This window comes from Oreochromis aureus, linkage group 14 (genome assembly GCF_013358895.1).
Source record: "Oreochromis aureus strain Israel breed Guangdong linkage group 14, ZZ_aureus, whole genome shotgun sequence".
Classification (NCBI taxonomy): domain Eukaryota; kingdom Metazoa; phylum Chordata; class Actinopteri; order Cichliformes; family Cichlidae; genus Oreochromis; species Oreochromis aureus.
In genome coordinates, this window is record NC_052955.1 from 41,779,829 (window position 1) to 41,807,056 (window position 27,228).

Below are 27,228 nucleotides of genomic sequence, written 5' to 3' on the forward strand. Positions count from 1 at the left end.
GCAGCCTTGTAGAAGTAGTAGTGGTTTTTGTGAGGACCTTGCTTTTTCAGCAAAACAATAGCAGCACTGGTTGCAAAGCGCTTCAGATGCTTATTGCTCTTCCCTGCAGCACAGCACCAAATATTTCCCGTGTGATTGACCTCTGTAACCACTTATCGTCTTGCAGAGTGCCATTGCAAAACACAGAAAAATGCAACACAGTGCCCACACATGCTGCTGTAATCACCATAAAAATTAGAAAAATAATCAATATCATTTTTGCCATTGACTTTGTGTAACTCGATCGACACTCGGTTATTCTTTTTCCTTTTCTTTGCAGTTGACCTGTATCTGAGATGTATTTGTTTTTCCTTTGTTTTTTTGCTTTGCTCTTATAAAATCAAATCTTTGTTTTTCTCAAATTGATCACTGTTAGGACAACGTTGAGCCACCACCCAGTCGTTTAATAATCATATTTGCCACAATTGCTTTGTTATGGAATACATTTATTTTGAAAGTAACAGAAATGGTGCAGTTTGAAATTTCATGAGTGTATATGTAGACATATGATGTAATGTACGTTTTGTTCTGTCAAACTGTTTGTGGATCTTTTCATTTTAGGTCACCTTGCATTGATTTATCATTTTAAATCTTATGTACGTTCTTTAAAGGATCAAATACAAGTCAACCATTGTCCCACAACTTTAAAATACTGGAAAATACTGCTGTCATTGTGACAGACACATACAGTATGACTATCGCAGTATTCAGAATTCAAACCTTATGCAGTGATGTACACTCCAGCAGCTGGATCAGGGCGGGGTTAATCTTGCAGTTGTTGAAGTTGACCCTCTCATCAAGTTGCCTTGCCTCCCAGTCTGTAATCTGCAAGTCAACAAGAGTGAAACGCCTTTTTAGCATCCCGTGTCGGATTGATCACTTCATAGCAGTTAGTGATCTACATTATTTTCCCTTAAGATGACTTTAGTTTGTAATAAATAATTCGCTTACAGTAATACAGCCCGCCATTCTTGGCCTAAAGTGTATTTTTTGAATAATTAGGCCTCATCTTATCTTAAACACCAACAGAGCAATTTGCTGTCACACTGCTGGCTAAGACAATCTGAAAATAATTCCATCACCTTCTTTTCAAACTCTTGTTTTTGAAGATGTTTCGCCTCTTATCCAAGAGAATTCCTCAGTTCTAAATCTGAACAGGGGGCTGGGTGGAAACTTTTGTAGTCCCCCCATTTTCTCATTTCCCAGAGCAATGAACACTCTGCTGCGACCGCTTGTGCTCTGCTCTCATTGGTTGTTCTGTCTGTGTGGATTGTCTGAACATCTTACCTCACTAGTGGGATCTTGAACATCTCGATCATCTTGTACCTGAGAAGCAAAAGAAAAAAAAATACAGAAAGCAACGATAATCAGCGTGTACACTGAACCCAATAACACAATTCGGTGTGAATGCCACAAACACACAGGTAAAGGCAAATAACAGCCCTCAGCAGGTTGTTACCTCCATAAACATTTAGCACTACATCTGTGCACAGAAGATGGACAAAATGACATGAGTCACTGAATGAGTGACTACAAGGACATCAACATTGCAACTTAAGGCAGATGCTGTTTGATGATGACGTCCAGTGTCAAACTACCAACACTGTGCTTTGCAGCAATCTGCCAAAAATACTCCAGAGGTCTGAGTGAGACGGGGGCTATGTTAGGACATCTTTCTGCAGGGTGGAAGTCTGAGAGTGTAGGTGTGTGGGTGTGTGCGTGGGATGTCACTCTCTTACCTCTTCTGCATCTGAACTGGCACAGAAAATGCTTCTCAGTGTGACTCCTGATTCATCTTGTGAGCCTGCATCAGAGACAGAGACACACAGACCGCAACATAGTCAGGAGGTCCAGCTTAGTGAGCTCAGGGAGTGAAATTAGCTGGTTTGTCTTGTATTTTTAATCAGTGGCCACAAAGCAAAAATTTAAAATGTGACCTAGAAAAACAGGTGTGCTTTATTTATACTTGTTTAGTCAGCTCCTGAAACTGTTTGAATTAGTCACATTAGGAACAGAGAGAGCAAAACCCAGACTTCTATTGAATTTCTATTTCCTTTTGTTTCAGTCTGGTCTTCTGAAACTCTGCTGTGTGCATGAATTTGCACAGGTAAGTGTAGTTCTTACTGTTGGAAAGGTCAGTGGGTCGCTCCACCACAGGGGGCAGGTGCAGCTCCTCATTAGTGATCTGCACACACACACAAACACACACACACACTGATTAAAAAAATAAAAAATCACTACTGCACTACTGTGGGCTGATGCAACAGAAACAAGAGCACACGAATGAAGAGAACAAACCTGCAGGGGTTGAGAGCTACACTAAGAATTCTCATATTAGCCTAGCCTCAAATGTATGACCTCAGTCAATCCCCCTGCTGACTTTCCTTGCCCTGACAACATTTTCTCTATGTATACTGAGGATTTTTGAAATGGACGAAAAAAATCAGGTTTTGCCAAGAAAATATGCTTATCAACATATCAGACAATATCAAATCAAAAGCAGACAGCATCACAGCAGACTCCTCGACTTCCACATCCATGCCTGAGGATGTTCTGCTTAGCCACTCACTCATGTTTAAGCAATGCAGTGCAGCAGCTGCAACTAACCATCTTTCATCTATAGACATCTATCTTCAACCTGTCTGCCAATTTCAGTTTATTTCCTCTGTAAACACAGAAATGACCTCGTACATTCATTCAATTCAACACTTTGATATACAACAATTGCTATGAGCAAGCAATGGACCAGATGGGATGTGGGAAGAGAGGAAGAGTGAGAACTGAGGAAAAAAACAATGAAGCATGAGCAGGTGAATGGGTGGACAACAAACATGCAGATAAGTCTAAGGTTTCAGGTGAAAGAAAATGTTGAATCTGTTACTTATGTTAGAGCTCCTTTCACAAAGCATGTGTCCTCCAGTGACCTCTCACCTGGATGTGGCCTTCCTCCTGGCCTGTCTGCAGGCTGCTGTTGTTATTGCTGGGTGGGTTTGACTCAGTGGAGAGGATCGTCTTCTCCTCAGCGCCTCGTTCTTTGATGCACTGCAGACGTCTGGCACGGCTGAGCTGCTGCGAGAGCAGCGACTGGAGCTGGGCACGCTCAATGGAACCCAACAGGATCATTGACTCTGGGAGAGGAGGAAGAGGGAAGAAGAGGATAAAAAGGGGTGAAGGAGCAGTTTTTTATGTGAGATAAGAGAAGACTGTGTAAACTTGTTTTAGAAATAAGGAGTGAGCTAACTGCGGCGATCCCAACCATGTCCTTAAGGCATGTCCTCTTTCTTAAGGTCACATAGATAGATTCTTTTTTAGGCCTGCTACTTTTTCTTTTGTCCTCCACTTGTACAGTTTCCTCTTCTTTTCTTCTTTTTAAAAAAAAAACAAAAAAATAAAGGTCACACTGTACACCATGCAGGATACTCCAGGTTTTTTGGCTCTGGTAGATTAAAAAAAATACTATTTTATGTTTGTTAAACTTTAGCAATTTTCCACAGCAAGTGAAATGGGAAAAAATTATATGTTTTTTGCACCAGGTTGCATAAAGCCAGTTACAGACTGTGTACATTTTTTTTTTAACAAGGACGGGCGTCAATTGCAGTGGGAGCGGGAGCTGTGTTGGAGTTAGTTTTCAACTAAAACGTTTAACTATGATCAAAACTGAGCAGAAGCTCCAGTTGTCTGTCATCTCCATTAAACTCTTTTATCCATGTTATGAAAACTGCTGAATAATGGTAAATAATAATGAATCAAGGTTATTCTTCCTTATTGTTATTTAGTTGTGTTGGTCAGTAGCATAAAAGGACTAGAGCTGTGGTCTTGAATTAGAACTATGTGCCGCAGAGTTATGAATAAATGAACCCTGTAAAGCCTGACACATTAAGTCACAAACTTAAGGTTCAGTAAAATTTGGTAAACCTAGCAGTTGAGGTTTTTACTTGTTTTTTGGTCCACTCAGTTGTTGCTGTGGTCCGCACATTACCATCTGTCCAAAGAGACAATTTATACTGTCATTTTTAAATCACACGCTTTGAACCAAATATTAAAATGATGGAGTTTTAGGTTTCTTCATATCAAAGGAAACTGCTGAGTATATTGCAGGTTTTATCATAAAATGCAATATGAATATGAAGTATTAATGATGTTGTTTTGGGGCTACGGCTAATAGCCTGTTAAGCCCAAAGGGCTTATCTATTGTTCATGTATGTATTTATTCATGGGGTTAGTGAGTTATAACTTCATATGAACATCACAGTGTGTAGCAGTGACTTACCAGCTGATTTGAGCAGGGGTAGAGCCTTTAGTCGACTTTTCATTAGGATGTTTAGCAAGTCTCTGTAGCTGCAGCTGAGTGTGATGTACTGCACGTCGCGCACCATAATGTCCTCCACACGAATGTTATACACCCTGAAATGAGAACGGGGAGGCTTATCAAGTTGCCGTAGAGAGGAAGGACTCGAGTGAGTAGGAAAAAAATGAGATTAAAAAGGAGGATGGAGCCATGAACGTAATTTTAAAAAATTTTCTTTGAATGGTCTGCCCATGCCAAAGACAAACTGTCAACTTCAGCTTGGATCTATAACCACTCCCCTCCAAATACAACACTGAAATCACATCAGGGTTAGGGTCAGCTGCCAGTCAGAGTTCACAGGCTCGGGACAGCGCTCCTCTCCAGTTGTCATGACAAGTCACTACACTCACTTCACTTGAAATACAAAGTTAAATTGATGACTATCCTTTCACAGCTCCAGCATGCTTTTGGGGAAAATGAATGGCAGCAACAAAGTTCTGTAGGAAGATTTTTTTTTTTACAGATTCTAGTTTAATTCCATACAACTCCATTTTAATGGGAAGAGAATCGGACCCAGTGAGGAGCAACCAACTGCTGTGACTGTTGGTTGTCATCTGACCGGCTTAGACTTGAACATCGAACAAGACAACTTTATGAAGTTTGTATCATTTCAGTCACCAAATACCTGATCAGATATTAACTTAGTATTGTTTATTTACATTAATTTCAAGCATTTCCAAATGTTCTTAATTACCTACTGTGAAAAGATTTTGTTTATTATTCAAATATGCTTTGCTTGTGATTGTGTAAACTCTGAATGATGATTCACCCTGATAAAACATGAAACCTTGCCTATGCTTATCAAATGCCTGTGAAGACAAGTTCCTGTGCAAAAAGCAAAGGAAAATGCCACTTAAGCAGACGTTTAGTATAGTACGGACAGAATGTTTAGTAAGATATGCATTTGTCAGTTAAGCAATATATTCTGAGAACAGGCGGAGACTGCCTCCGTCTGCTGTGTAACCTACGTGCCTATATAACCTGCAATAAAGAAGAGTACTGGGTGACTCTCTCTCTCTTTAGAGAGTTCACCCATGTACATATGATTTTTTATATTGTCTCACTGTGTCTCTGTTTTACTTTGGCAGCTTTCTATTTGGGAAATTTTCCCCTGACATTTCTTGGTCCTTCGAAGCCGGATGAGACAGCCTATTTAAAGCAGCTCTCACAGAAAGCGCCTCACCAGGTCCCGTCGGTACGAGAAGCCCACGTTGCAACGTTTTACAAGCGGTCCGCACCGTCGGGGGCTGATCAGGTGCATCTGAAGAAACCAGCGCCAAGGTAGGACAGACTACTTTGAGATAATAAAGGTTTGCGCAAAAACGAAAACGAAAAATAAGCTCGCCTAAGAAAGGCTGGAAGCACTACGCTCGCTTTAAGGAAGCTGGTAGCGTGAACGCGCGTTAAAACTGTCTGTCTTTTATTGTTTTTTTGGTGGAATAAGTTGATTTCTACAGCACAATAAGGAGGCTGAACTATTCCACTGATTTGTTTACTGTCGGTTGCTGAAGTACTGGTGAATCGAGAAGAAGGTCGTGTTTTATCACATAAAGTTGACACCGCTTTTGAGAATAGCTCAAAAGTAGAAGGGCGTGTCAGCCACCTCTCTCTGTTCTCGTGCCAGCGAAAGCGCCGCAGGTGTGTGTGTGTATTACTAAGCACTCAAAAACACATTGCGTCTAAAAAATCGATTCTAGTTTGACACGACTCTCAGTAGACTAGTCCTGTGTGGGCCGAAAAGTCGGATAAACAAAACTGAAAGTCCTGTGTGGGCTGAAATTCAGATAAACGAAACTGAAAGTCCTGTGTGGGCTCGTTTCATGAGACTCGCCTGTAAGACGGAATTGGCAGTCCTGTGTGGGCTCATTCCGCAATTTTAAAAGGTCTGAATAAAAACGTCCTGTGTGGACCGGGCCCTGTGTGGACCCGCACGTAAACGCTCGCCTGTGTAAGACGGAATCATTTGTCCTGTGTGGGCCCATTCCGCAGCAAAGAAGAGGTTGGTAGCTAGTGGTTTCATTTCACCTTGGGAGTCAGGGATCTCACTCTAAGAGTGAATGGTAAATAAGGAGCGTGTCAACTAAAATAGGATTATAAGTACCGCGTGTGAAGTTTATGTGTTGGTAGTATTAATAACTAAAACAATAAACAAAGAACTATCGAATAAAACAAATCAAAATTAAATATGGGAAATAAATCTACAAAACCCGAATTGACTGCAGATGAACAATGGTTAGAGAAAAATGCCCGGTGCAGGAAAGATAAGCGCAAATAGGTGGAGAAATCCCAAAAGACAAACTGCACCGCCTGGGAGGGAACTGTAGCCCTGGCCAAATACAGCAATTAAGTAAATGCCTACACGCAGAGATAGAAAAGACTAGTGGTAAAAAGAAAGTCCTGCGCATGTACGAATACGTAAGTTTCTTTGTACCATGGCAGGAGGAAAGTAAGAAGCGTGAAGAGAAAAGAAACAAAAAGCAAAATAAACAAAGCGAAAAGCCACCTACCGAAACCACCAATCCTCCTCCTTATCAACCACCTCCCTCAGTCCCGGGTCCCCCTGATACTGAGCAACCATACCCCCCAAATCCTTATCCCCCTGTTTCAAAAAATCCCTTTGTAAAACCACAAGACCCTTATGTCTCAGCGAGACAACAACTGAACCTAATGACCATAAAGACCCACCGCCATGGCCTCCAGGCCCGTTAGGGCAATTTCCGTTAATTCAGGCGCCAAACCCAAATTTCGGGCGAATAACCGGAGAGCCCCACAAGCGCCAGGTGGGGCACTCCCCAGGATAGACATCCTTCACATCACATATACGTTTCAACCGTGGTCGTCGGTCGAAGACAGAAAAACGTGTTAAAAGACGTGCCCCCTTTAAATGAAGGACACCAACAGTGGAGAGATGCAGTAGAATTAATCCGCTCCAGTTGGATGCTAAATAGCCAAGAAATGCTACAGGTCCTACAGGACCTATTAGGCCTCAAATTGGCCCGAGTCTGCGGAAATTACACAGGCCTAAGACAAGATGGCACCATGTTCCCAGCAGGGGACCCAGACCTAGCTACAGCTCTAAATGAGGTATATGAGAGAATTAGAACAACATTAGCGCCTAGGCCAGATTACGGAAAAATAGGAGAAACAAAGCAAAAAGAAAACGAGTCTGCCTCTGACTTCCTAGACAGACTACGACCAGTCTTCAGACAAAACTCAGGGTTAGATTACGAGGAAGGCCCAGAGAGACCTTATCAACAGCAGTTAAAGAACGCATTCCCAAATGGCCTTCTTCCCTCAATCAGAGCTCATGTAGAAAAACACTGGGTAACAATGAACACGGGCAACCTCGCGGATGCCCTGCAATATGCAGAACACGCCACTCGAGTCTTAAAGAAAAAGGAGAAGGGAGGGGTGTTTACTGTAGACCCAGAAACAGGGTTCATAGCCTTTGCAGGAGGATATCAGGGACCCAGGCGTGGACAGGGGCAGAAGAACAACAGAGTAAGGAAGAGAAATGCAGGCTACAAAGGAGATAGGAGAGATAGAGAGGACAGAGATAATCGCTGCTATAACTGTGGGAAAGAAGGGCACTTTGCCAGAGATTGCAGATACAAAAATGACAATCAGGATAAGTGACTAGCACGAGAAGAGGGAGAAACTGAAATCTTCAATATAGAACAGTTGCTCCTAGGATTAACACATGCAAGACAACTGTCTTATGTAGGCATCCTGCTCTCACAGTCACACATCACTGTTGAAAAGTGTGGTCAGCTAAACCAAAGCACCCTGCCCTCAACAAAAGCAGAGTGGATGACAAAACTACTGGAAAACAAAGAAATAGTTTTGAGCAACCAACTGCCGCGTGATTCTCTCCCAGTCTCTTCCAGGTCCTGCTCACAACACCCACAGCATGCAGGATTGCTGAACGACCCTCGTGGATTCATCAAAGCCACACAAAGAAGGTTGAACCAATCCAAGACCCACCAACATCTCCTTAAAGTGAGTGATAAGTTTAGACTCTGGTCCTCCCCAACCTCTAGTGTTCGCTCGGTGGGGGGTAGGGTGATCAGTGGCAACACTCGTGATCCCACTCCTCTGGCTGAGGTCTACTCATTAGAGGCTACGGGTGTGTCTGGTGGTCGAGAAGAGGAGAACACTCACAGGAATGGAGATGCTAGACAAAGAACCCAAGATTCCACTGAGGGAGAAAGGAGAGACGGACATAGACGACGTCAATATTGGACAACAGGATGCCAGCTAACAACAGTCACAACCCTGTGCTTCATGTTTGTGTTCTCAGTGTTCCTGACAACAGCCATCGTATCCATGAACATGGCCAGCACCGATAATCCCTGTGATCCCCACTGCCAGCAGTCCCGAAAAAAGCGCAGTTTCTGTAGAGGATACTGCTACGGAGTGGCAGGGGCCAGGAAATATGACAACCCATGTAACCAAACTGCAACCCTGAAGAAGACCGAAGATCTATACCTATGCTACCACAAAACCAGTTTTTCCTCTGCAGTATGGATCCCACTAAACTCATTCCACATTGGAGGCCGTCGAGGTGACAAGTGGAACGAATATGACTGGTACCTGTCAAGCACGGACTGGGACCAAGGCTAGGACACAGTCTTCACCTACACTGGCAACGACTGGACCGTAAGAGCCCTGATCAACAGGCTGATAGCAACTGCCATTACACCAGACCCTGTCAGCCCAAGAGAAACTATGACGTTATTAGAACACACTGACACTGACACAGACACTGATGTTGAAGCTGATTCAAATGAAGAGATTGATGCCCTGCGCATAACTGTGATGCAACACCGAGTCGCACTGGACATGATTCTGGCTGAAAAAGGAGGACTCTGTATACTCTTTAACAACACATGCTGTACGTACATTCCAGATAATGTTCACTCTTCCAACATGACCGATGCCTTACGCACGCTGAAACAACTCAGGGATGCTCAGCAACAGGACTATGTCACGAACACTGAAGATTGGCTTACCCGGCTGTTGAGTGGTTCCTGGAAATCTCTTTTAATAAAAGGACTGGTTTTTGTAGGAGTTCTTCTACTCCTACTCTGTTGTTTTACTTCTTGTATTTTGCCATGTGCACAATCAATGATTAATAAAGTTGTTGCAGTTCATGTGCAGGCATACCTGACACTGCCCATGAACGAAGATGATGATAAATCCCCCTGACACTGAAATGCTGTGATACACCAATGTATGACGTGCTGATTAAAAATGCGCTGCAAGAAATCATGCACAGATAATAAACCAATGGTGTTTTAACTAGTGTGAAAGTTAAACAACAGGAGGGAAATGTGAAAAGATTTTGTTTATTATTCAAATATGCTTTGCTTGTGATTGTGTAAACTCTGAATGATGATTCACCCTGATAAAACATGAAACCTTGCCTATGCTTATCAAATGCCTGTGAAGACAAGTTCCTGTGCAAAAAGCAAAGGAAAATGCCACTTAAGCAGACGTTTAGTATAGTACGGACAGAATGTTTAGTAAGATATGCATTTGTCAGTTAAGCAATATATTCTGAGAACAGGCGGAGACTGCCTCCGTCTGCTGTGTAACCTACGTGCCTATATAACCTGCAATAAAGAAGAGTACTGGGTGACTCTCTCTCTCTTTAGAGAGTTCACCCATGTACATATGATTTTTTATATTGTCTCACTGTGTCTCTGTTTTACTTTGGCAGCTTTCTATTTGGGAATTTTTCCCTGACACCTACGTAATACGTTTTTTTTTGGCAGTTATTATTAGCTTTTCGTTTAACAGTTAAAATTATTCTTGTTTGATGTTTCCCACTTCTAGTTTTTCAAAAGGCCAAAACCTATTTATCATGACAGTTGTGTGCTTGTGTTTCTCCAGTGTATACATACTCGTGCTGACCCCAGCCCAGCTCTGGGAGGTAGGGAAGCTTCTTTATCTTGATGATGGAGTCATAGATGGAGGGCTGCAGGGACTGGGCCACAAGGTTGGCCAGGACCACTGCTATCAGGGCCGGCAGAAGGTGGGAGATCTGTCCAGTCAACTCAAGCACCATGACCACGGTGGAAAATGAGTGGCTGACTGCTCCGGACAAAGCTGCAGCACCTTTTGTTGGGAAGAGGAACAGGGAGAGAAAATACTGCTTAAATGTGTTGTTTTCTTTGTCATCGTTCTGGGTCTTTAACCTTGCTTTTTGGGGTATTTTTGCATTTCTGATTGTTTTCATTAAGTTGATTTAATTTCAGGGTTTGATTTTAAGGGTGAGTAAATATAATCTTACTGTCCCCAAGCACATGACAAACAGAACTGTTGAAGAAAAATAGTTTTAGGTACACTTTGGATTATTTTAATCTGTATTGTTTAGTGCTCTCAAAATTAACACGTTAACGTAGATTAAGCCATCATCACGATTAATGTGATAAAAAAAAAAAAATAACGCTATTAACGCATTTGGAGTGCAGAATGACTCAAAATCCCTGAAATGTTTCTGTCAACGCATTTCAGGCAGTTTGTCCAAGTAGAGTTACCTTGGGAAATGGGTAGTTGATCTGGTAGTGACGGGCAGCTGAACCAATCACATTGTGCAAGAAGGAATTTTCTTTTCACTGAAGCACTTCCAGCTTAAAATATAACATTGACACGAAGCATTCATTAGTCAGGGATGCTGCTAGCACTTTGGCTAACGCGTCAGCTTGCGACAAACCACTCACGGAGCATCAGGGACGCAGTAGGTCTACCTCGGACATATTGACCGACACAACTGCCAAGTGGATTGCAACAAACTGCAGACCTGTTAATATTGTTGAGAACATGCGCTTTACAGAGCTTTGGTTCCTTGTTTCAAGGACTTGAAGTGCCTCCCCAAGAGTGACAGAGAGTGTGGATAAATGTTTACAGAGTTTTTGTTAACATGAATGTTCAAGATGTTCAATAGACATGTTTAGTTCGTATATTTTCCCTTTTTTCTCAAGTCTGTTTGCTCATGCAAAATGAAATGCGATTAATATAGAATAAAAATGAATGATATTAAATCGATTTAATTTTATTTTATTATTCTCCATTTATTTCATTATATTGCATAAATGTCTGTTACAAGCTTAAATATAAAGTTGAAAAGCGTAATTGCAGCCAGGCTATTGATCAAGTAATTGTGATTAATTGCGATTAATTAAAGAAAATTGTGAGATTCATTAGTGAAGTTTTTATCTATTGACAGCAAAGTTAAAACTATTAGTGACAAATTACTAATTTTGTTAAATGAGTGAAAGCAGTGCACACCTTGTGTTTTTATATGAAGTATTAGTGGGGTGTGTGTTGGAGTCAAATTGTTAAATATTGTCATTGTGTTACTTAAATTTGTAAGTCTTGGTTCAAACATTAGGATCAAAGACATTCCTTTGTTTCTGCCAGCCTGTTAAATGGTGGGGGAGGCTGTAGTGTTTTATTATGGGACATCTACGTGAGGGTTCTGTTTTGTTGCTTAGTAAGCTTCCTGCCTTTATGACCCTTTTGTGGGCAGGTCACACAAACGCACCCCCAAATACAAACACACATGCTCACATGCATACACGCACACATTCTCGCACACACACACACACACACACACACACACACACACACACACACACACACACACACACATTCTCGCACATGCATACACACACACACACATGCTTACACGTGCACACACATACACACATAGTACCTTATCTTCTAGAACCATAGGGGGGGTTTTACAATGGGAGGTGCTTGTGTGTACTGTAACTGTTTTCAATAAAAGGCGGCAAGCGGAGGCCAGAGTCGAGGTCGTCTGTGGTTGGATTCAGAGTGCTTTCCTGAGACACTGAGCGGGCCTCCCTTGCTAGCAAGTAAAAACCAGTTAAAGATGTTCGTCTTGCTTCTTCGTTGTTAACGGGAATATGTTTCTAAACCAGCGGGGGCTGTGGAAGTGCAGACCCAACAGTGTGGTTTGAGGCTCAGCTGCAGGGGAGGGGTAGAGTAGTGGGTTCAAGAGACAGGGCCAGGAAGGTTGGCCAGGTGTTATCTATCAAAGCAATCATGTCTTCCATATTTCAGTAGCCAGGGCTGGGGGAGAGGGCGTTGTGGTTTGTGGAGCTGAAAGGACGCAGCTGGAACGCTTTGGAAAGAAGAAGTGTCTTTTTTCTCGCCGTACTCTTATGCCAGACGGCTTGTTGGCGCAGTTGCCAGGTGACTACGGCCCTGTAGCTGTGGCCCGGCCCTGGCTCTGGTGGAGACGGGGGTGCTCAAACACTTTGTGGAGTGGCTCCCTGCTCGAACGTTGGAGTGGGTGTGTAGCCAATATTGCCATTGGGACAGCCACAGAGCAGATCAGCTTTGGGCGGAGCATATGCAATGGAAATCCACTGTCCTGGAGCGCCTGAGGCAGGTGGGGCTCTTAGCCAACCCAAAGAAGTGTACAGTTGGACAGAGGTACAGTATCTATCTGCAGGCAACCTTCAGATAGAGAAAACGACAGCCATCGTATCCTGCCCATGTTGCAAGACCAAAAAGGAGGTGGGGTGGTGTTTGGGGAATGCTGATTCTACCACTGGTTTGTTCCTGGTTTTGTGGATCAAACTAGCCCCATTAACTGATCTCACCCAAAAGAGTGGCCCAGATTTTGTACAGTTGATGGTGACGCACCAGGTACCATTTTTGCAGGTAAACAAGGTTGCTGTGCTGCACACTCCTAACCTTTCCCTCCAATTTATTCTGCAGACTGATGCCTTAAACAGACGGTTGGGGCAGCTTTGTCCCAGCAGGTGAGGGGGCTTGACTGTCTGGTCATTTATATAAGCCAGAAGCTGTCTGTGTCATGGTCCTGAGTCCATGACTCAGTGATTTTGTGTTTAGTGCATTTATTGATGTTGTTGTTGTTGTTATTGTGTGGATGCTGTAAAGCATCCACACTATTGAGTTCCTGTTTCTCTTTATTCTTTATCTTTATTATTCTTCATCTTCTAGTTGCTTCCGTACGTTTTTTGGCACTTAGCACAAAAACTGAGGGAGTAGTTATTTACACCGTTCAAAGCTTAAAAAATTCTGCTCTTTCTGCTCTTTCCTGCTATGACTTTTGGTGCTCATACCTTCTATAAGTTTTGAGATATTGAATTTTTTATACAATATTTTTTGCCCATTTCTTCCACATTATCAGTGGGGTCACTGATTTTCCTTGCCGGATTGAGCTGTGTTTTAGCTCAGTGAGATGAGCAGCCGTTCTCAGAGCGGGAGGCCCAGGTTCAAATCCCGCTTGTGACAACAATATCTTCAGTTCACAGTTGAACTTTTTTCACTTTTTTCATCACAGATTTTAGCGTCTTCACCCCTTTTCAGCACAAATTCCAGCTCGTTCAGCTTTTTTCAGCAAAAACCTCTTTTCAGCAGAAATTCTGCTGATTCACCTCTTTTCAGTGCAACGTTCTGCTTCGTCACCTCTTTTCAGCAGAATTTTCTGCTTCTTTACGTCTTTTCAGCAGAAATTCTGCTGATTCACCTCTTTTCTGCAGAATTTTAAGCCTTTTCACCTCTTATCAGCACAATTCACAGCAGCTTCTGCTCATTTCAGCTGAATTGTCAGTCTCTCCACTCAGAAGGATTCAGAATTAGTTTGGCTCAGTGAGGTGAGTAACCACTTCGAGACCAGGAGGGCAAGGTTCAAATCCTGGTCGTGAGGACATTTTGTTTCACCTCTTTTCAGTACAAAATTCAGCTTCTTTACCTCTTTTCAGTAGAATTTTTTTGCTTTGCACCACTTTTCAGCAAAAATCTCTTCTTCTTCACCTGTTTTCAACAGAATTTTGAGTTTCTTCACCGCCATACAAGTTTTTGCAACTTTTCATCTTTTTCAGCCATTTTCAGCAGACAGCTTCACCGTTACAGCATCCACACAGCATTTTCGCAGGAAATGCATCTTTTTCTAGTTATTATTATTATTATTATTATTATTATTATTATTATTATTATTATTATTTGTGGGCTCTTTTGGGATGGTTTGTGTTTTGGGGTTTTGGATACTGGGTTTCTGGGTTTGTGCTCCCTCTGTTGGCTCCTGGTGTTAGTGTTCCCCTGTCTCGTCAGGTTAATCAGGTCCAGCTGTGTCTCCCACCTGTGTGTGATTTCCCAGTGTCCCTCTGTGTATTTATAGTGTGTGCCTGCCTGTGTTCCTTGTCACGTCGTTTGTGTTCATCCTCTGCGTTACCCTGCGTACTCTGCTTTGCTCCGTTAACCTCTCTGTGACTCCACTATGCGCTCTCCCTGCAGTCCTCCTCTTGTGTTTCAGGTTTGCTGTCTATAGTTTAGTTTTCCCAGTTTAGTTTATCCTTAGTTTTGTTTTGCCATCCCCACTTTGTGTTCTGTCTTCTATAATAAATCACCCTGCTTCTCAAGTAAGTGCTGCATTTGAGTCCTCCTTCGCCACACTTCACACTGCTGCTGCCCCGGTCGTGACAGTCTGAGCGGGAAGGCAGATACAACTCCATTGACGAGGAGTATCTGGCAATACAGTGGTTGGTTGACCCTCTTCATTATTACCTCCTGGGCTACCCTTTTATCCTCTGTTCAGACCATGGCCAATACAGTGTCTCCATTGGAAAGCAAAAGTGTCTGAAACATTTAAAACTAACGTTCACGAAACTCCTGAGGTGTGTGCATCGGGTTCTTTGTGAGCTACAAGGGTCTTCCAAAATGTTAAGAATGTTATTTTATTTACTTTGTACCAAAGAAAGTATTTGTCATTTTAAGTAGAATGTAGTCAGGAGAGAGTCTTTAACTTACCCACCACAGCGTAGCCTCCTGGCACTATGGGATAGATAGCATGACCTGTATGAATGCCATCTGGGAACCAGAATGCCATGCATTCTCCAACCAGACGCCCCAAGCCTGCCCCTGAAATGTGGAAGGAGATAGAGATTCATAATCAGTATGTGGCTGTTTATCAAAAATCAGCAGTTCTTAGACTTGCAAGAATTTTCAAATATGTGCACAGGAAACTGAAATTGCTATAGCTTGAGCACCACCAGCCTGACAAAAATAAATTGCCAAGTCAAAATATAAAACTTATCTAAAACAAAAAAATTATGGAGTTTTGAAGTCATTATTGAATCAGTCACTACAGTAATCTAAAATAGGGTTGTCAAACATATGGCTCAGGGGCCAAAATGAACCTTGCAAAGACTCCAATGTGGTCAACTGGAGAGCTCTGGAAAATGAAGGAGTTCACAGATTTTAGTCTTGGAAAAGGCTGACTGGGGAACCAAGAACTCAGTCTCTACAGGACTGGAACCAGTGAGTTAAGTGTCTGATTTCCCAGGCTGGTGAACAGAAAACCCAGTGATATATTCTGCTGACTGAAAACGTAAAAGTCACCTTGAACATTTTCCAATTCTGAGACAATAATTTCACTTTGCTGTCAGCTTCACAAACACAAAAATCATTGAAATAATCGCAGCTCAAAAACATTCTTGCACCCATATCTGTTATTCAGGCGGGGACAGCTGATGCCCAGCTGTTGCCAGTGCTTGTCCTGTCTTCCAATGTGAGGGCAGCAGTAACCCAGCCTACTGTACCTGTCACGGGGTGGAAATGGACAAGTTACTGTGGGTTTTTGGTGCATGTTTTGCTGTGTTTTACTTTAATATTGTACAGTGTTTTATTTTTATGAGTTTTGTTGCATGTTTTATTGTATTTATCGGTGACTTGTCCGGAAAGACTCCGCCCCTCCCTGATTATGAACCATATACACCTGCGAGGTTCCCGGAGGCCAATAAGAGGGCCTACCAGTCTACTGACATGAGGGGGGCAGAGACAGAGCGGCAGCGATGGCGTAGCGAATGGTGTCAGGCGGCGGCGCCTGCAAGCCCGCAGAGAGACTGTAGAGCTTGGCGTGAAAGGAGGGAAAGCCAGCGACGCGGGGCGAGCGGTCCGACCGCTGCAGCAACGGGAGGGAGATACAGCACCAGCGACCGAGGACGCGGAGCGAGCGGTCCGACGGCTGCAGCAACGGAAGCCCAGATTACGCGTCTGCGAAGAATTAGAGCAGCGAGGCAGGCCAGTGCCATTTACCGGTCACAAGGAAGCGGCGGGCAGAGTTGAGAGCTCTGCCCACCCGGGGTAAGTCTTTTTGACTTGTCCCCTTTTAATGAACGATAACTCCCTAAAAGAGTAGTGACTGCTGCTGCCTTTCCTTTTTTAGCGCATCGGGGCGCAGAATGCGGAGAGGAAGGCGAGGACGCCGCCGGGTTCCCTCCCTGTATCGCTTCACCGGATTTGTGATTCGTGACTTTTATACCGTGGCGGACGCCACTGGATCTTTTAACGTTGTGTTTTATTGATTTTTATTGTTGTCCCCTGGCCAGGGCTGTTTTAATCTATTTTTTTTTTTTTTTTTTAACTGTTTAAATGTAATAAATTATATTTTATCCTTACAGTCTTTATTAGTGTGCTTTCCCTTGGCTGCCCCACTGCTCTGTCCGTTTTTAGGAGGGTTTCTCTCTTTTTTAACATCTGTGCAAAGAAACACCAACCCTCCGGTTGGTGAGGGCAGACCATAGCGACCTCCCTGAACAGGGTCCAGTAACCATCACAGTGGCAGATATCCAAGAAAGGGTCTCCAGTATGAAGAGTTGGACAGCACCAGGGCCCGACATGGTTCACGCCTACTGGCTGAAGAAGCTGACTGCACTCCACGAGCGTCTGGCAGCACAAATGAACCAGCTGCTAGTTAACGAGAGACACCCGGAATGGCTAACCGAAGGTCGGACGGTCCTGATCCCCAAGGACCCCAAGAAGGGACCAGTCCCATCCAACTACCGACCAATAACCTGCCTCAGTACTACATGGAAGCTCCTGTCAGGCATCATATCGGCTAAGATGAACAGGCACATGGGTCAATACATGAGCGGGGCACAGAAAGGGATTGGCAAGAATACCAGAGGCGCAAAACACCAGCTACTGGTAGACAGAACGGTCAGCCGAGACTGCAAGACCAGACTGACCAACCTGTGCACTGCCTGGATTGATTACAAGAAGGCCTATGACTCAATGCCCCACAGCTGGATACTGGAATGCCTAGAATTGTACAAGATCAACAGGACCCTAAGAGCCTTCATCAGGAACTCAATGGGGATGTGGCGTACAACACTAGAGGCCAACTCCAAGCCCATAGCACAAGTCACCATCAAGTGCGGGATCTACCAAGGAGATGCTCTGTCCCCACTGCTGTTCTGCATAGGCCTGAACCCCTCAGTGAGATCATTAACAAGACTGGCTACGGATACCGACTACGAAACGGAGCGGTTGTCAGCCACCTCCTGTACATGGATGACATCAAGCTGTATGCCAAGAGTGAACGAGACATCGATTCACTGATACACACTACCAGGCTATACAGCAATGACATTGGAATGTCGTTCGGACTGGAGAAGTGTAGTCGGATGGTAACAAAAAGAGGGAAGGTAGTCAGAACTGAGGGGATTGAACTACCAGAAGGCAACATTGCAGACATAGAGGACAGTTACAAGTACCTGGGGATCCCATGGCGAATGGGAACCACGAAGAGGGCGCTAGGAAAGCTGCAACCACCAAGTACCTGCAGAGGGTCAGGCAAGTCCTGAGGAGTCAGCTGAACGGTAAGAACAAGATCCGGGCCATCAACACCTACGCCCTGCCCGTGATCAGGTACCCTGCTGGGGTAATAGGCTGGCCAAAGGAGGAGATAGAAGCCACTGACATAAAGACAAGAAAGCTCCTTACCATGCATGGAGGGTTTCACCCCAAGTCCAGCACCCTGAGGCTGTATGCTAAGCGGAAGGAAGGGGGCCGGGACTGGTGAGTATCAGCACCACAGTCCAGGATGAGACAAGAAACATCCACGAATACATCACGAAGATGGCCCCAACTGACAGCGTGCTCAGTGAATACCTCAGGCAGCAGAAACCCAAGAAAGAGGAGGAAGGCGAGGAACCATCATGGAAGGACAGGCCCCTGCACGGTATGTACCACCGGCAGATAGAGGAGGTGGCTGATATCCAGAAATCCTACCAGTGGCTGGACAAAGCTGGACTGAAAGACAGCACAGAGGAACTAATCATGGCAGCACAAGAACAAGCTCTGAGTACAAGATCCATAGAGGCTGGGGTCTATCACACCAGGCAAGACCCCAGGTGCAGGCTGTGTAAAGATGCCCCAGAGACAATCCAGCACATAACAGCAGGGTGCAAGATGCTAGCAGGCAAGGCATACATGGAGCGCCATAACCAAGTGGCCGGCATAGTGTACAGGAACATCTGTGCCGAGTATAACCTGGAAGTCCCGAGGTCAAAATGGGAGATGCCCCAAGGGTGGTGGAGAATGACCGAGCTAAGATCCTGTGGGACTTCCAGATGCAGACGGACAAAATGGTGGTGGCTAACCAACCGGATATAGTGGTGGTAGACAAACAGAAGAAGACGGCTGTAGTGATCGATGTAGCGGTTCCGAATGACAGCAATATCAAGAAGAAGGAACACGAGAAGCTGGAGAAATACCAAGGGCTCAGAGAAGAGCTCGAGAGGATGTGGAGGGTGAAGGTGACGGTGGTCCCCGTGGTAATCGGAGCACTAGGTGCGGTGACTCCCAAGCTAGGCGAGTGGCTCCAGCAGATCCCGGGAACAACATCGGAGATCTCTGTCCAGAAGAGCGCAGTCCTGGGAACAGCTAAGATACTGCGCAGGACCCTCAAGCTCCCAGGCCTCTGGTAGAGGACCCGAGCTTGAAGGATAAACCGCCCGCAGGGGCGTGCTGGGTGTTTTTTTTTTTTTATATATATATATATATATGTGTGTGTGTATACAGCTCTACAGTTTCAGTGTCCTCGATGGGTAGTTGGCAATTGTTTGTGCAAACTACTGTCAACCCCAGCAATCTGCTAGTAACCAAATCATTCACAATGTTTTTGTAGTAGTGGCATAAAAACCTCTCTGTTACCATTTTTGCATAATGACAGCAAGCAAGCAACTTCCCACAACCACTAGCTAAACCCTTCGAGAATACTTCTTTTGTCCACTGGTGATTACTCAAAGCTAGGCATGCATGACATTACTTGAACTTCCAGTAACACAGTGAGGAATCTGACTCAGAAAATGTCCTTCAATGCACATGTTAAACAAAATATAGGTCTGCCTTTATGCATTTTTTAAACATACTATTCAAATATTTTGTCTGAGTGATGTTGAAAAACAAATTCATGGATGTGTTACTTCTAGGCTGGAATGCTGTCAGTCGTTATTATCGGGATGTCCTAAAAACTCCCTGATAAGCATTCAGTTAGTCATCTCTACTTTTAAGATTAGGCTTCAAACTTTCCTTTTTGCCAAAGCATATAGTTAGGGCTGGTGACCCTGAATCCTCCCTTAGTTATGCTGCCTTAGGTCTAGCCTGCTGGGGGAGTCTTTTCACCCCTGAGCCTTGTGTTAACCCCTTCAAATGTGTTTCATCTGTTCTTCTTCACAGAAAAACACACATCTTACCAATGACAAGTACTGGCATGAAGGCTCCATAGGGCACTGGCATGGTGATGGCCAAGGCACACATCCAGAACTAAAAGAAGAAGAAGAAGAAGAAGAAGAAGACATCAACAGAAAGAACAGGGTGACATTTCAGGAGCTGCAGGGTATTATCTGGTGTGTTTCTAGATTCCAGCTCACCACAAGGCAGACCGCAGTCTAAAACCAGATGCTATTTTATACAGACCTTGATCTATTTGATGTTAATGCACAATTTCTGTTTTACTCTGCTCAAAGTTTTTTATATTTACTGTAGGGTTATTTTAATTTGCACAGCTTTTTCTATAGGCTTATTGTAGGCAGCGTGTGCACACAGGAGATGCACAAATTGGTCACATGCATTGCAGCTTGCATAGTAAATTGACTGAGGAAGTTTTCTCTGACCAGACATCCTTAAATTTCAGTTGAATACCCTTTGTCTAAATCAGGGGTCGGCAAAAAAAAAAAAAAAATTGTTCGTACTCATGGTGCCCCGACATCAGCCAGTGCATATTGGGAATGGCATATGCACCGATCGGTTTTCTATCGCCCATTTGCTGGGAGTAAGGGCGCTCTCCGTTTCTGAGGTTGCTTGCGGCACAGGGAGGAGAGGGCGGGGCAGCGGGAGATTCTCTGGCTGGCTGGAGCAGCATCTAATAACCAACTCACAAAATAAAAGAAAATACAAAAAACCATGGCCAGGCCTTAGTCCATGGGGCCCGGCCGGGCACAGCCCGAAGAGGAGACATGGGCACATCCTCCCGCAGGCCCACCACCCGCAGGAGGCGCCATAGGGGTTGGGTGCATTGTGTGCCGGGCGGCGGCCAGGAGTGGAGGCCCTGGCAGACTGATCCCCGGCTGCCAAGACTGGCAATAGGGACATGGAATGTCACCTCTCTGGTGGGGAAGGAGCCTGAGTTAGTGCGTGAGGTTGAGAGGTACTGGCTAGATATAGTCGGGCTCACCTCTACGCATGGCTTGGGCTCTGGAACCAGTCTCCGGGAGAGGGGCTGGACTCTGTCTCAGTCTGGAGTTGCCCCTGGTGAGAGGCGGCGGGCTGGGGTGGGTATTCTAATATCCCCTCGGCTTGCTGCCGGTACGTTGGGGTTTTTCCCGGTGGATGAGAGGGTTTGTTCCCTGCGCCTCAGGGTCGGGGAACGGGTCCTGACTGTCATCTGCGCTTATGGCAGTTCAGAGTACCCAGCCTTCTCGCAGATACAAGCGGCAGAAATGAGCTTCCTCCGAAGGGTGGCTGGCTTAGAGATAGGGTGAGAGTTTCGGCCATCCGGGAGGGGCTCAGAGTAGAGCCGGATGCCTCCTGGGCGCCTCCTGGGTGAGGTGTTCCGGGCATGTCCCACCGGGAGGAGGCCCTGGGGCAGACCCAGGACACGCTGGAGAGATTATATCTCTCGGCTGGCCTGGGAACGCCGTGGTGTTCCCCCGGATAAGCTGGAGGAGGTGGCTGGGGAGAGGGAGGTCTGGGCTTCTCTGCTTAGGCTGCTGCCCCTGCGACCCGGCCTCGGATAAAGCGGATGAAGATGGATGGATGGATGGACAAACAAACCAGAGGGAGTGTTCGCCCAGGGCGCCAAACAGGCTAGGACCGCCACTGTCCTCAGAAGTCAATGTTCCATATCAACCATTGCATTAGCAATAATGCTCAACAGTTCCACGCTATATAGAACAACTTTATAGAACTATATTTGTTTGCAGATGTTGGCAAAGTGCAGATCAGCTGTTTTAAACAAAAAACAAAAACACTTTTTATCCAAAACAAGAACACCATAACAGCAAAGGAACTGTACAACAGAAAATACAAATGCTATTTATGGTCTACTCACAACAGTGATAAGGAAAAAATACTAAGGCATGTTTGTTAATACATATTAGTGTGATCTCTGGTCTCCCACTCAGAGACACAGGTCTCCAAGTGTCCGGCAGTCGGACGGCTACGGGAGCCGCTGAGAACATTATTTGTGTGATAGAAAGTCTGCTCACACAGATATGTGGAGCCAAATACTGTCAATAAGGCCTGTGCAATGCTCTGAAAACAGTTAAACTTGTCAGGTAGTGATGTCCAGCAGGTGAAAATGCACGCTCCGTGAACATGCACAGCTATGGATTCCAGCTGCGTTCGTAGTTCTGCAAACTTTGACCCCCACAGAGTTGAGCTTTTCAGTTCAGTCAGCTTCGATGTCCTCTGTGTCCAGCCATTTAAAGAGAGACAAATCCAGCTGCCCATTAAAGCTTTCTGGTTTAATCAGAAAAGAAAACATTGGTCCATACACCTAAAAGGCCCAAAAACGCATTGTGAATTCGTGGTGCTGATGCTGCGCTGAGCAGACAGCTCCTGAAGCATTTGAAGTGTTGGAATGTGGAAGTGGCACAACTATTGTGTCTGTGCAAGCTAATTAGCGATGTGTGGTTTTTTGTTGTTGTTGTTGTTTTTTTAAATGCACCTTCTCAGCTTTCAGACACACAGCTTTCAGACCAACCTAGTATCGTAGCAAAGCGTGTAATACAAACAGTGGTCCACTGTTTCCATTTCACACTTTGCCTCTCCAAAGCATGAAATGGACATGCATGCAAAAGTTGCAGTCAGTTGCAGTAAGCTGCAGCACCAGCAGAGGGAGATATTTTCTTTCCAGCAAATAAAATTGTCACGGGAAAGCTTTTAAAAAGACATTAATAACAGATTCACATGTAAATAAATGTGGACCTCTGGATAAAAAAAAGGGGGGGATAGCACCCCGTGTATTTATAATACATAAACCCTGTCAGGAATTGTGTATGAATTTAACATACTTTACATAGAATGACAAATTAATTTTACACATTATGAAAACTTGCAGATGGACACATTTACTAACATAAATCAAACCTACAGCTTTGTACATATATTTTCACCTTACCCTCATTATGGTGAAAAGGGCCAGTGTGCCGAAGACGGTGACTTGTGGGTGCATCCAGACTCGTGCGTTTCCAATGTAGTCAAACTCTTCAGCGACGCCGTCTTTAGTCCATGTGCGGTTGTCCAGTAATGTCACCAAAGCCTCATTCTGGGTCAGCTGGAAAAAAATTGGAAAATTAAACAAATGAATAAAATACAATTACTATGACTGCGACTGAGTCGGAGCCCTTTCACAGATAATAGGAACAGAAACACATGGATTTCCATGTTTGAGCAACTGTTATTCGTGTTTTTGTTATTATTTCATTCAAAATTCAGTGTTTGGCTTTAAACTCTAGAAGATAATTTCTAATGGTTTCAATATTATCCTGTGTAATCCACAGAAAAATGACAATTTTAAATTTTTTGAGTTGGTTGATGATGTATTTTATCATACAATGAATCACCTCAATATAACAAGAACTTATTGATATATCAATAATTTGGTATATCAATAATTAAATGATTTAAGATGGATAAAGACTGTTTTCAAACCATTCAACATGTATGACATGTAAATCTTCTTTAGATACATGGATTTTCAAAATTAGCTTAATTAGAATGAAGCCATTTAAATGCATAAAAAAACACCACTGAGAACCCTACCCCCAAAACCCTGCACATTTTAAAAAATATTCTTTGATGTCTACTGTAATAACTGTAGAGTGATGACTATATGTAATAAAAATAATATATGCTTAATGGGCTTTGTGAACCTACCTCTCCAGCCATAAATTGTCCAAAACCAGAAGGAAACAAAAGTGACGAAATGAGGAAAGTGACCATTACTGGATAAACAAGACATCTAAGAACATAGACATATAACAGACAGAACAAGTAAGCAAGGTTAAAACAATAACATGTTTTAAAACCATAACATAAAACAATAAACAGGGAATAATGCGTGTCTAACAGTTACTGAGAAAACCATAGTTATTTATGCATCAGTGAAAAAGCAATGTAAAACCAATCACTATATAATATTTATTTTTATAGGTACATTTTTTCCTTTATTTACACAAGTTCGTTTAACTTAAAATAATACACTTACAGGCCACCTTGTTAGGTATACCTATGAAAATTATTTTTAAGGCAAATATCAAATTATCCAATCACAAGTCAGCAACTCAATGTATTTATGCATGTGGAGTTTAGAGCTTTACCATATCATTCTGTCAATCTATGATTTGTCATTTATTCATTTTAAATGAATATAAGAAACAGGAATTTTGTGCACAGGTTTGAATGTATTTAGGATTTTCTCTAATACACGGGGTCGAAAGTATGCAGAGAGGGACACAAATATACATATGCCCCTATTAATATTTGGTCAAATGTGTTTTAACAGTTGAACTTCGACTAGACTCTTGGTAGCTTAACTGAAATCTATAGCTTGACCACATGGACAAGCCAAATGCCCTATGGAGAAAAGTATTATTGTCTGATGACCAAACATCGAGCTGGCTGGCTATAATGACAAGTGGTATGTTTGAAGGAGTTAATTTGAACTGCACCAACTGTCAAACATGCCCTGGGTCTGTTTTGCTGCCAGTGGTACTGGTACATTATACAAAGTCAGTGGAATAATGAAGGAGGAGGACTACCTCCATATTCTTTAACTTCACCTGAAATCAATAGCCAGATGTATGAAACCTGGATATAGCCCGGTGATCCAGCAGGATAATGATCCCAAACACACATCAAAACTAGTTTTGGAATGGGTAAAGTGGGCTAACATTAGGAGGCTTCAGGAAATGCTTTCCCAAAGTCTCAACCTTCAAATTTGGGTCCATTTTATTATGTCTGACTGTGCTGTGCAGGCTTCCAGAGTTACATGGTTAAATTATAAGTAAATTGTAAGTGAAACTATAAAATGCATTTTCTGAAGAAACTGCAGTGTGGATGCTGATACCTGAATGTTTTGAGCTGAAAGGAAATAATTGCTGAATGTTAAGTTAAAAATGTTGAATGAGCTGAAAAATACAGAATTTTTCACCTGAAAACAAAAGTGCAGAACTGTTGAAAGCTGACATTCACTCAGAAGAAGTTGAAAAGTAGTTGAATATGTTTAAAATGTGCATTTGAAAAAGTTGAGTAATGACAAAAGAATATTTAGAGTCAGAAAATATCTGAATGAATATTGAAACCTCATATTATTTAAATGAAATGTGGGAAAATCCACTGAAGACAGGTAAATGCTGTAAGTTTTAATCATCCAGTCAGAAAAGATTATTCTGAAAGTCATCATCTGACTCCAACTGCCCAGATCGGAACCACCTGTATGCAGAAGACAAATCCACCAATGAACAATAAGCTTGAATTTAATGGGCCAACCAGATTGCTCTATCCAGTTGGCCTACACTAACTACTAACTAACTACAAAACCCAATTGAATCTGCCTTGGTGCACTTGTTGAAAAATTGCATATAAATCCAAGACCCTAACTCCTGTTAAAATCATTTTTTAACAAGGATCTCGAGGAATTCTTCTGCACAACAGAGTGTTCTTTATGTTCCTGCTGTCAAAAATGTGGTCACAGGAGCGATTTAAAAAGTAGGTTCTTTCCTGCTGTTGAGACAAACTCCTGACTGAAAATATAATGTATTTATATGGGTCAGTTAGAAGGTTATCCCTCTACTTGGATCCACACAGTTTAAAAAGTTTACATCTCTGAGCTTTGAAAGACACACTGTTGGAAAGAAAACAACGGTGGCGAAGTTGAATGATGATTTGAAGGGTCTCCCCATTGAAATACATGGTAAAGTTTTGTTGAATAAAGTTTAAAATTTAAAAATATAAAAGTTAAAAATGAAAAAAATAGAAGCAGTAATGTCCAAAAGAATAGGAATCTAACGGTGGTAAGCTGAATGGTGTTGAAGTAGTAGGAGTACAAAAAACTTACGGAATATATAATAATAATAAAATAGAATAATAATAAAGAATAGAAGAACAATACTGTGGATGCTTAATCAGCATCCACACTAATTACCAAATGCTAGAAGGTTGTCTCATTGTTGGGGTTTCTTCTCTATTATTGTAGGAACTTTAACTTGCGATATATAAGATGCCTTGTGGGGACTGTTGTTTGGGACTATATAAGCAAAATTGAATTGAACAGTAGTTTATCACGAACAGCATTGAAAAGAAGACAATGCCTTTCATCCAGGTTTCACTCATTAATACTGCTGAAGTAGTAAATACTAAAGTAGCCTGCAGTATTTACAGTGACCTATTATATAGATTTAGTTTTTTTCTAAATTGTCATAAATTTATTTTTTTTCAAAATTCCTTGAAAAATTGTGACTGGAATGGTCTGATTGTTTCAGAAACTGCTGACGTAATAGAACTAACCCACACAAACATCTGTGGGGTTCACAGAGAATGGTATGAAAAAGAGAAAGTATGCTGTGAGCGGTAGTTCTTTGGGTAAAAATGCTTTGTTGATGCCAGAGGTCAGAGGAGACTGCTTTGAGCTGGGAAGAAGAGAACAGTAGCTAAAACCCCCCCACTTGTTACATCCAAGGTCTACAGAAATACATGTCTGAATGCACAACATGTTGACTGCTGAAGCAGATGGGCTGCATCAGTTTTCTTGACAAGTTAACATGTTTGTCATAAATTTGCAACAATGCTTTGCATTCACTGCCTCATATTAAAAAATCCTAACTTACTTTTTCATGAGGAATGTGTTGAAGAGCTTCTGTTTCTTGATGAACTGGGCAATCCGTCGGTTTAGGTAGACAAACAAAGCCCCACCAAAACCACTGATAATACTGCAGAAAAAGAGAAGGAAGTTAATGCCTTGGAGACATTAAGAAATATGATTTTTATATTGAGGGACTAAATCTTGTTCTGCGGTTTTGCAGAACCTCTGCCCATCTTCCCATCACAGAAACTGCCTGGATGAGATCTTTTCATTCTTAATCTAAACTAATCACTTGTTTTTCCAACCAAGAGAATTGAGAATTATCGCTGCTATCAACTTCAACATAAGCTGTTGCTTAGCTCCTCCACAACCAATGGCTAAACAATACACCAATAAACACATCAAATGCAATTCTGAGTTGTTTGTTCTATTTATTTAACCATTACACTGTCCAAACCATAAATCAGTACATGGGATACAAAAGACCCAAATACACAGACTGCACAAACATACCAAACTACAAACCAACAGAATGCTGCACCAATTATCACACCAAATTGCAACATCAACCCACAGAATCAAACTGCAGTCAACAGAAAGTTTCCCCCATGCTCACCCTATCTTTTTCCTCATCAAACACCAGGTGAGGAGGTGAACAGGTGAGTGCACCCACCTGTACTGTGTAATACAC

General features: G+C 43.0%; 1 protein-coding gene across 1 annotated transcript in view; it reads right to left on the reverse strand.

Moving 5' to 3' along the window:
* LOC116321224 (chloride channel protein 2-like) overlaps nt 1-27,228 on the reverse strand; it is a 61,112-nt gene that overhangs the window by 12,396 nt on the left and 21,488 nt on the right. The window contains exons 10-21 of the mRNA XM_039598162.1: nt 26,563-26,664; nt 23,612-23,696; nt 22,854-23,009; nt 19,927-19,996; nt 15,197-15,307; nt 10,294-10,507; nt 4,310-4,443; nt 2,971-3,167; nt 2,164-2,224; nt 1,779-1,843; nt 1,327-1,365; nt 760-864 (exon numbers count right to left, since the gene is read on the reverse strand). Coding sequence (XP_039454096.1) covers nt 760-864; nt 1,327-1,365; nt 1,779-1,843; nt 2,164-2,224; nt 2,971-3,167; nt 4,310-4,443; nt 10,294-10,507; nt 15,197-15,307; nt 19,927-19,996; nt 22,854-23,009; nt 23,612-23,696; nt 26,563-26,664 — 1,339 coding nt within the window. The remainder of the gene's footprint in view (nt 1-759; nt 865-1,326; nt 1,366-1,778; nt 1,844-2,163; nt 2,225-2,970; nt 3,168-4,309; nt 4,444-10,293; nt 10,508-15,196; nt 15,308-19,926; nt 19,997-22,853; nt 23,010-23,611; nt 23,697-26,562; nt 26,665-27,228) is intronic.